At 33.1% G+C, this 11,807-nt stretch overlaps 1 protein-coding gene across 5 annotated transcripts in view; it reads right to left on the bottom strand.

Annotated features, from left to right (window-relative positions):
• Window positions 1-8,755: 8,755 nt before the first annotated feature.
• The window catches only part of LOC144972799 (pre-mRNA splicing regulator USH1G-like), a 56,945-nt gene continuing 53,893 nt past the window's right edge, over window positions 8,756-11,807 (bottom strand). For all 5 annotated transcript variants that reach the window (XM_078914447.1, XM_078914448.1, XM_078914449.1 and 2 more), the window contains exon 5: window positions 8,756-11,437. In XM_078914447.1, the coding sequence (XP_078770573.1) occupies window positions 10,873-11,437 (565 nt within the window). In that variant the 3' untranslated portion in view covers window positions 8,756-10,872. The remainder of the gene's footprint in view (window positions 11,438-11,807) is intronic.

Here is an 11,807-nt window from a genome sequence, read left to right as displayed (position 1 = left end):
TCAACTTTCAAAATGGCTTAGAATTCCTGATATTTCAGATTTGACACTTTCGACACGTTGACAGTCATTTTCATGACTAGATATTTAAACCAAATGTTTTGCTAAACATGAAAAAAGTGTTTTGTCAGAGTTACGGCAACCTTCTCAGTGGATTTCGAGAGAAAGATAGCACGGCAATCAAGATGTCATTATTCTCACTGCACGTCTCTTGACCTTAGATATTTGAATCAATTGAAATAGCAGGATCAAGAAATTACTTAACATTGGCATATTATGTTAGAGCAATATTTTAGGAGAGACATTACGACTTCGGTTAAATGCAAAATTCACCAAAAGGATCCTATTGACAAGCATGCTTAACAATACTTTTATTTTTAAATTGACTTACTTACTTACTTATCCGAACCAGCGACCACCTGAGCTCTAGCCCTTCGGTCTTGTGCCATGACGTAGAAGTTAGACGTCTTTTGTAGTTGTTCTATGATGACTATACATGTGTTAATGATGCTTGGATTTGGTGGGAGGAATGTGCATCTCTTTTTAAATTGACAATGTACACATTCCGTAACCGGCGCTGCCCGAGTATATATCAATTTTCGGACACTGATAACGCTGTTCACGTCGAGGTAACCTCCGAATAAGTTTATCTCTGATGTCCAAGCACTCTCCATACATTACCTCACTCGAATCCAGCGGGAATGAATACTTGTTATAGATAAAGAAGGATAGTTTAACAATACATATACAAACTTACTCTTATCAGGCGATGTGTACTCTATGAGATGGAAATTTGGTTCCGTATCTTGGTGGAAAAATAAAGTACATTAATACGTTGAATTTGTTAAACATAACAAAACTAATCAAAACGTATTGCGAAAGAGAAAATTTATCGTTTTTTAAAGTTTCCAGCAGAAAAAGTTGCTTTTTAATATTATGATAAGCTAATAGGATTCTCTCAGACTGGTTGCTTTTGATGAAATTACAACTCTTGAGGAGATTAGCATAAATTATTTGACAAAATTTGATCTGACTTTAGTTTTTTTGTGGAATTGACCTCTCTCAGAGCCCACTGTTTTAATTGTATGCATTATGCATGTCTTTCTCTTTTTCAAGTCGAATCCCGTGGTCAATGGTTCAAGCATTCATTCTTGTAGATATCAGTTACAATTTAGATTGAAGAAATATGAATCGTGTCATTGTCTGTTTGTTTTTTTGTTTTTTTGTTTGTTTGTTAAGTTTTTGTGTGTGTTTGTTTTGTTATAGTTGTGTAACTTGTTGAGATAAAATAATCGTTCTGAAGATCTACGTAAAAAAAGACATGGTTATCAATGATCAATAATTTAAGAATTGGCAATTGAATAAATCAGTTCCAAACGTTTCCGAGCAGTTTTCAATTATGGGAATTTGCCAAGATGTTTCATTTCAAAATGGAACATTCTGGTGTAGTAAATGTCTTTGTGTGTATTTATAGGTGTGTATGTGTGTATCGCGCGCGCGAGTGTGATTGTGTGTGTGTGTGTGTGTGTGTGTGTGTGTGTGTGTGTGTGTGTGCAATAAACATTCCCGTGCCTTTGTTGGGATATTCCAAGAATAACCTTCCCGTGTCTTTGTTGGATATTCCAAAATCAACATTCCCCTGCCTTTTTTGGGGTATTCCATAAACCACTTTCCTGTGCCTTTGATGGGATATTCCAAAAGCAACCTTCCCATGCTTTTATTCTCGAATAAGTCATTGAGCGAATGTATTTTTTGCCTAATTCAGTCCCTTGATTGGTGACAAAATAATAATTGCACTTGGCTAAGAAACTCACAACATTGCCATCCGGAAGAATAACGGACCAACGCACACAACTATGTGTAACATTGAAAGCTTATAGTCCGGTTAATAGAGTTTAGTGAGAATTACTAGATACTCATAAACATGGCAAAAAAAAAAATAAAAACACCCAATAACAAAGACCTGAGTGACGTCAACTTCATTCTGTCTGTAGTAGTCACTATTTTGGACACAGCTAAGGGACAGCATCGGTGACAAACACATTCCATAAGACAATCATTCGCTTCCCTCACAAGGGATTATATACTTGAAATTTATGACAAAAGAAATTACTTATAGGTTTTAAATAACCATTTCGATGTCATATTCTACTCATTTTATTATCATAATATTATTTTTAATGAATGTATCCTTCTACCTGAGCGAAGGACTCAGGCAAATTCAGACGGTCATACGGTAGAACAATGGCATAAATCCTCAAGGAAGGGAAACACAAAGAAGAGACAACGAATATGAAGAAACATTAGCATCCCCCAACGAAAAGGTAAACACTCGCACGCCTTGAAGTGATTCTCACTCATCGCGATATTGTAGTATAACGACTGCTTTCTTTGTTGACCAGTTAACTGCCATACTTTGGAAAGACTTGTCCTCGCGAAGTCCCAGGTTTTAGCGTTTTTGCTAAGATGATGGTCATTTAAATCAATCGATATTTGAAGGACGAGTTTTCTGGCCAAATTTTAGATACCTGCCTTTCCAGAGTACGTCAGTTAACGGTTAATGTAAAAAAAAAAAAGAAAGGCCTTTTAGTCATAATTTACAACTTTCTTTAAATGATTATCGTCACCAAAGCAAAACAAAGTAAATCGAAGACAAATGAATTTCAGTTCAAAATAGTAAAATTGATACAGCTTACGGTACAATCTTAATTATTTTCGATTCACATTGACCGACTTTTCTTTGACAGCGAAAACTTCAATTTTAGAACATGTCCGAATAGAGAGGAATTTTTGATGAAACAGTACTTTTCACAATGTTCAAACAAGAATCTGGAATAGCGTTACGAGAGAATTGCTGAAACTAGCAGAAGCCTCTCAGACATTTTTGTCGACGCCTGCTATCAGTTTATCAGCTTTGATTTTAGAGCTACCACTTAAAATAATATAACAAGAACACTATACATGTTTATTTCCATAATTTATTCGAATATCCATATTCTCTCATTTCTCCCCCACATTTGAATAACATTGAAACCCTATCATCTGACATAAACAAACTATAATATTAACAGTATAAAATAGGCACGCAATGATTAAATAAATATAAAAACGTCAAGAGTGATATTCAATTACAATATGAATATTTAATTAAAATTAGCCATAAGATATTAAAAGCGACAAACTAAATACATCTGGATACAATAGTACAAATATTCATAATATTATTAATCATTTTTATAATCATCCTCCTTCTTCTTCTTCTTCTTATTATTATTATTATTATTATATTATTATTATTATTATTATTATATAATTTTATTATTATTATTATTATTATTATTTATATTATTACTATTATTTTTATTATTATTATTATTATTATTATTATTATTATTATTTTATTATTATTATTATTATTATTAGTGATTTATTGTCACTTAATAATAATTTGATGAAATATTTACGCAATCGCAATAAAACGATTTTTATTTTATATCCCTCTCTACTTTTTAGTATAATATCATTTAACCTTTACCAGTTTATAAAGTATCTTCATAATCATTTGATTATTTATTTATATTGGACAAGAATTTTATTATACGTATAATCGACACATGGTCACCATAATATATCCGCTTGTTGTTCCACTGTACTTTTTAAGACTTTTAATATTCTTTGCCAATTTTTATTGAATTTATTAACATTTGATATTTCTTTAATATATTACCGAATTGTATTGTGATACAAAATTATAATTTCCACACAAGGATCAATAAAATATATATTATCTTATCTTATCATTATTATCATTAAAATCATCACCTATTCCTACCACCGATGCTAACGATGTTTCCCCAATTTCCCGTCAGCTTTTTCATATTATGACAAATACTCAAAACTTGTTTGGGTTTCTTTACTATAATCAGTGTAAGTAGCCTTTTAGAAGATAAGATAAAAATAGTATATGAACACCGTGCAACAATCGTATGTTCTTTAGTTCTGCATATGCAACATTTGATAGCCTAACGAAATATTTAAAGGTTTCCACATTACAAATCGTAAAAAAGAAGGCTTTATAATCATAGTATTAAAATATATACCTACTTTTTAACCAGTTAATTTCCTTACTCTGGGAAAACTGGTATTTTAAAAAATTGCAAGAAAACTCGTCCTTCAAATATCGATCGATTTAAACGACCCTCATGTTGCCAAAAACTCTCAAACCTGGGACTTCACAAGTTTTCTGGCCAAATTTTGAAATACGGGTTTTTCCAGATTACGGCAGTTAATGTGCAAAATTACGAGTATGATAAAAATATTCAACGTGAATGAATGAGGAAATCTGGAAAAGCACCATAAATTCAAAATCTAGATTCTAATGAATTAATTTATGTTAAGGACCACATAAGCTTAAATACAATGTAAATCATATGAAATACAAAATTGTGATGTTGGGAATGGTGATGATGATGGTGATATGATAATGATGACGATGATAATAATATTGATGATGATGATGATGATTACTATCATTAATGTTGTTATTATTATCATCATCATCATCATCATCATCATCATCATCATTATTATTATTATTATTATCAATATTATTATTATCATTATTATTATTATTATTATTATTATTATTATTATTATTATTATTATTATTATTATTATTATTATTATTATTATAGTGGTGTTAATAATGATGACGAGGACGACAACGAAGATGACGACGATGATGGTGATGATGAACGTAACAGTGAGGAGGAAGGAAATGAGCAGAAAAAGAATCATAAGAAAGACCATCTTGTGATAGTGCTTGGCTGGTTATTGTTGTACAGGAATTGTTAGAGTGCAGGCAAGGATAAGACTTGCAACAATTGTTTTTGTTTTTTATGTGAGAATTTTCTTTCCAGGATTCGAGTACCGCTCTGAATTGAGTCCTTGGAAAAGACTCTTTACTCACATTCTCTCATCGTACTCAGGAGTAAAATGAGTACCAGACCGTTAACAACGTTACATCTAATCTGTAGGGGGAAACAAATTGTAAAATCGCCTATCAGGCGTTATGTCTCGTCCTACATGTTAAGTGTTGATGTTGGCTAGGGATCTCTTGTAAAGCGCTTTGAGCACGTTTACTGCATATTGCGCTATAGAACTGCTCACGTTTTATTATGTTTAATTTAAACCATATAATTTCATTTCAAATATAAATGCTAAAATGGAAGGTCATAAATCATTCAAAATTATACTTGCACCTGAGACTACTATTCGATATCTATCGATCTAACTATCAAAATTGTTTAATTCCGTAGTGTGATGAATCCAATATGATTCATTTGTTGATCTTTCTCGAATGAGACTATAATTGACGGTGCCTATTCAAAATTGCATATTAATGTATTAATTGCTTGTTACAAAATCGAAAACTCATGAGTGCGGCCAATCCCTTAAATCTGGTATTTTAAAAAAAAACAGAAAATTAAATTTAAAGTTAAATTTTTCAGAAAATATGAAGTCGCAGTTATTGTTATAATAGAAGGAATTGACATCACTCAGCTCTTTGTTTTTGTTTTTAGACAGGCATTTTAGAAATCATTTCTAACTAAATCATAAATGAGACTATACATGTTCAAGGTTACACATAGTTTTATGTGTTGATACGTTATACTCGTATGTGGAGTGAGCATTTTAACCAAACGCACAGCATCAATTGTCATGTCACGTATCAAATTATCAAATGATTGCGTCACTAGACATGACTGCAACATATCGAATATCAGGACAAAACTATGGATCTCGATTTAGAAATTCGCATGTCCTTCATCGTACAAAACTCAATATAGATAGACGATATTTTATGATTTAAAATCAAACACATCAGGATTCAAAAATAAAAGTTTTCTCCATCAATAGGGCCGAGTGTTCAATTAATATCATTAATATTTTACACTAAGTATTAAATACAATATATCTTTTATTAGTCACCTCAAATCTATTTTCGGTGCTTCTCTGTCTCTCAAATCGTCACGCAGAGGTGCAGTGTGACCTTGTTCAAAATTCAATCTACATCCAAATATCAAGATGGTTTGAGGTTTTACAAGAAAACTATCATTTTGTGATGGGATGGCTAGGCACGTTTTCATTATCCGGAAGGCCGGAAGCAACAGCTAAAAAACATGACCTACAAAATCAGCCCCTGGCTTTCACTACCACACAGTGATGATGCAGCCTGTGGTCATTCATGGTCGTTTCTACCTTACTCTGAAGGAACAAATATTTTAAGATTTTGGCCAGAAAAATCGTCCCTCAAATATCGATCGACTATATTGCTCCTCATTTTGTCAAAAACTCTCATACCAGAGACTCTTGGAAGTCCCAGGTTTGAGATTTTTTGGACACAAGGGCGAGTCGTCCAGCCAACATTTTTAATGCGTTGTTCCAGAGTAGATAGTTGTAAGTTGTAATCGATGCCCCAAATTTTTTAGCCAGATCAATTAGACATTTGCAAACAATATTGTGAATATAAATTCTTGAAGGGAAACAAAGAAAATGCCATGCCTCTTTTAATTTTAAATTCGAATTCACTTTTCAACATCTAGTTAACCCAGACATATTACAGTATTGGTGCGATGTGTTACATATCCTTTCGATCAAGGACTTAAAATATCATATCAATCCTGTAACTTCTCTGTCATTATCTTTTTAATGTATTTAAAATGAAAAGCAACATGATATTTTATATAATAATAATAATAATAATAATACACATTTATATAGCGCTCATTCTCGTGTAAAACACAAGCTCTGGGCACTTTACAATATAAATATCAATTTTAAGTGAAAAAAAAAAAAAAAAAAAAAAAATAATAATAATAATAATAATAATAATAATAATAACAACAATAATAATTCATAGCCAAATCAAGGATTCATATAGAGTCAAGAAAAACAAATACAGTAAAAATGTGTCTTCAGATTCTTTTTAAAAGTAGGCAAAGATTTGCACTCCCTCAGACCACGTGGCAGTTCATTCCAAATCTTGGGGCCGAAACAAGCAAACGATCTATCACCAAATTTTGTTCTTGATCTTTTTTCCGAAATTTTCGTTTGGTCATTACATGATCTTAAAGTGTAATTTTCAAATTTACACATGACCACGTGATCTGTGAGATATGCCGGTCCTATACCAGCCAAACACTTATAAACAAGACACGCTGCTTTGTAATATGTGCGCTTTTCAATGGGCAACCAATGGAGAGATGCCAACAAAGGGGTTGCATGATCAAATTTTTTTTTGCCAAAAACTAATCTTGCTGCACTGTTTTGCAGCAGTTGTAATTGTTTAATAGAAGCCTGAGGCAAGTTGACAAGCAGCGAGTTACAATAGTCTAGTTTCGAAAAAATGAGGGAAACAACCAATGTTTAACATGTTCCAATTGCAATATACTGACGGATCGAACTGATTTTCTTCAATTGAAAGTATAAAGATTTACAGAGAGCAGAAATGTGAGCTGACATTCTCATTTCTGAATCAAAATAGACACCCAAATTTTTCACAGTCTTTGAAACTTTGATCTTTTCTCCCCCAATCAACACCTCAAGACCATCATTCACCTTCAACTGTCCTCTATTTCCCACAATCATCACTTCTGTTTTTGACTCATTCATTTTCAATTTGTTTGCATCCATCCACTCTTTCACATCCGTCACACATTCTTCCACACGTTTCACAATATTTTCGAGATTTTTAGTTTTATCAGTAGCATAAAGTTGCGTATCATCTGCATAGAGATGATAGCGCAGCCCATGACCAGTGATGACATTAGATAATGGAGAAGTATACAAAACAAAAAGAATTGGACCCAAAACAGAGCCTTGAGGAACACCAAAAGACAATGTATGTTGACGAGAAAGTTTATCTAAAATCATAACCTGTTGCTTTCTGCCATCTAAATAAGATTCAAACCACTGCAAGACAGTCCCAGACAAGCCAAAAGTTATATTAAGTCGTTTAATGAGAATACCGTGATCAATAGTATCAAACGCCGCCGAAAGGTCTAACAATGTCAGAAGAGAAACAGAACCTTTATCTAAAACATCAAGCAAATCACTCGCAACACAGCACAGAGCAGTTTCTGTGCTGTGGTAAGAACGATAAGCTGACTGAAATTTTTCCCATAGATTGTTTTCATGGAGATGTTGTGAAAGACGTCTGAGTACAACTTTTTCAAGGATTTTAGAAAGAAATGGCAGATTTGAGACGGGACGGTAGTTACTAAGGTCATTTACATCGAGATTTTGCTTTTTTATGAGAGGCTTTACAATTGCATGTTTATAGATATCTGGGACTTGTCCTGAGATAAGTGACTGATTTATAATATAAGTTATGCAAGGTATCAATTCAGGAAGACATAATTTCAAAATATTAGTTGGTAAAGGATCTAAATCACATGACTTCGAGGAAGATGAAAAAATTATTTTAGAAATCTCTTCTTCAGTTGTTTCTTTAAAACAAGAGAATCCCTGTGAACCCGAAAAAGGGTGGAAATTTATATCTTCATTTTGCACGAGGTCCAAATTGTTCCGAATTTTTGATATTTTTCCCGAAAAGAAATCTGAAAATGCATCCGGCTGCTTTTCTACCGGGATATTAGTGGGTAGACACATGCCCTTTTCTTCCCCTAAAAGTTCCTTTGAAACAGAGAAAAATTCCTTAGTGTCCCTCACTGATGACAGTTTCGTGTTATAATAGTTTCTTTTTGCTTTTTTGCAGGTGGTTTTATACTTATGTTTTTTTGCTATATATATCAGCCGGTCAATCTCAAGGCCCGATTTTCTCCACGATGCCTCTGCATTCCTTTTTTCCCTTTTGGCAGTTTTTTCACTCTGGTTAAACCACGGAGACGGTTTCCTGGAATTTATTATTCTAGTTGTCTTTGGCGCATGCCTGTCGATGACGTTGCGCAGTACCTCATCCGTTTTCTGTGCTGATGGTATATCCATTCTTCCTAGTTCCTCTGACAGATTGTTTTTGAAGGAACTAATGTCTATTCTTTTAGTATCCCTAGACACTATCTTGACTTTCTTTGCTTATATATATATGTGTGTGTGTGTGTGTGTGTGTGTGCGTGTGTGTGTGTGTGTGTGTGTGTGTTTAACAGTGACCAGGACATATCCAATATACATTATATCTACACGTTCTTAAAAAGGTTTAGCAATTATCCGCTTTGTTACTTATACAGAAAAACCATGCCATGGATATCTTTCGGATCGGGATGTACTGGGTTCGAGCCTCGCTCGGTGCATAGTTGAGTCCTTGGAAACGGCTCTTTACTCACATTCTCTCACCGTGCACAGGTGTGAAATGAGTACCTGGGCGTTAACAGCGTTGTCTCTGAAAAAAATCGTAATATCGCCTAACAGGCGTCATGTCTCGTTCTACATGTTAAGTGTTGCTTGTTGACCAAGGACCCTTTGTAAAGCGCCTTGAGCACGTTTAGTGGATATTGCGCTATATAAAAGCTCAAGCTCAAGTTGACATAAATATAATACAATTAAATAATAATCTAAAAGAAGGTCACCGATCCATCTACACCCCATTTCCCTAAATAGCGACAATCATCCATTAACCGTATATCCTCCAACCATACGAAGAACATGTAGTATTTTTATTAACAAATATACTAGCTTTTTGTGATATTAATGCAACTTACAAATTGTGAGTAATTCGTCAAAAGAGACAATTAATTGTAAACAAGCCTTGCGTAGTATTTTCGCAAAAGGGGTCCTACTCTCTGTGGCGGGATCAAGTTGGTATAAAGTTGTCTCGTGTTATCATTGCATTAGTTGGAAAATATGGGGGAATTAAATATTTCCACTTGTCAATGAATTATTTTTTACATGTTAAAACTGTAAACGTAATAGATTTCACATAATATGTAGAAACAAAAGAAAAAGAAAAAGAAAAAGACTAAATGACATTTGCCAATATAATCATAGAACTCTACTTTGAAAAAAATTATATAAAGTTACTGCTATTAAATCTCAAACCGGATACTCATTTTTTAAAAATATATAACAGTTCTTTTGTGATTTCTAATAGGGTGCAAATCTTAGCATTTCACTTTAACCTTACTTCTCTATGTAGCAAAACTGTAGGGCCTCTCACAATAAGAAATATTGAAATATGTAATACGTAATGTTATTGTAAGATCATCAAAGGTAATATAAATTTATTCATTCTGCGAAATCTATGTACAAAGAACTAAATGACCTCTTAGAAATACCAATCATATTGAAATAGCTTCAATCCAAGCAATCAAGATTGTTATACAAACAATACCTTCATATATAGAATGCATTTTACTCATTCTTTCCGTTTATAAAATAACTTCCCGTTTGTATTAAATTATTGAGCAAATTAAAAATGAAGTTAACTGAAGAAAACAGAATTCTAGTTCTTTGTAATCACAAAAATACTCCTTTTTATTACATCAGTCAATGGTCTGATGGCCAAGAAATTCAGTTATTCATATTCGTCCAATTTGCATCATTTTGTTTTTAGACTGCAAGCACCTTTTATGACTTCAGATTAAACTTTGGAGTTGCTACTTCATTACATCAGCCAGTTTCATGAAGAGTATAAAAAAACAAATTAAATCTAATTAAAGTCTTCGCATAATTGTCTATTATGATAATCGAATCAAACAGACAGTTTATAATCACAGATAAGAATCAACCATAGGCGAAGGATAATCCGAAAGTTCTTTTTCTCTGTATCACTCCCTCGTATTTTTTTCCGACGTACCGAAAAAATGTCCTGTTAACTATGGTCTAATATGAGCATCCAATCAAACAAACAAGTTATAATCATAGAAAGGAATCAACCATAGGCGAAGGATTCTCCAAAATTGTTCTTCTTCTTTGAATCGCTTCTCCTAACTTTTTTCTCGGACCAAGGGGCAACCCAAGATCTTTTAGTTCTGATTCATTCATGCGCAGTAAAAGTTGAAGATCGACTTCCTCTTTAGAAAAGACATGAAGATAACTGGTAAGCCCGTTTGAAGCCAAGAACATTTCTAAGGCGGACGCCGTTGTCTTCAATGCCCCTGTGTCGTCAATTTCATCCAGCCCATCAACGTCATCAAGATTCCAAGGCAATGTGGGAGATGACGGTTTCCTGTCTCCAGAAAATCCTGATGATTCGTGTTCAGGATTCTCATGGTTATTTATCTCTTGTTCGTGGTCGAATTCTGAATCTGACATGCCGTTGTCGAAAGACTGAAGAGTGTGAAGCATTGGATTTTTTGGAAGAAAAGATATTTTTCCGAATTCTGTTCGGTTGAAAAGACTGGGGGAGTTTTCATCATCATCGTCTTCCTCTCCGTAGTAACTATCCACGCCAGAATCTAGTAGATCGGACTCACTTTTGGCTCTGTTGAAATGAAAAATAGCACATGGTCAATTCTTCAATATGGATAGAAAATTAATTAAAAACCATTGTAAATAAAAGTATGGTTTTAGGTTTACATTTTAAGGTAAGATTATCAGAGCTTTTCTTATTTACAGACTATCGCCGCTGTTATTCATAAATGTTTGTATAATTTAAAAAATACCTATTAAATTCTCCACTATAAAAAAAATAATTTATTATACCTAAAAGTCTCAATACATATCCAAACAAGTTATTTTATGTGATTAATAACCAATAATAATATTTTATTGCACTGGCAAGTAAAATAAAACTTTTATATTACGTTTTTTTTATATATATAAACTCGCCAGCGTGTGAGAATAAAAAGTGC

Source organism: Berghia stephanieae, chromosome 5, assembly GCF_034508935.2.
Source record: "Berghia stephanieae isolate SIO BIC M18660-M18661 chromosome 5, UCSD_Bste_1.3, whole genome shotgun sequence".
Lineage (NCBI taxonomy): Eukaryota > Metazoa > Mollusca > Gastropoda > Nudibranchia > Aeolidiidae > Berghia > Berghia stephanieae.
This window is presented reverse-complemented; position numbering and strand designations above follow the sequence as displayed.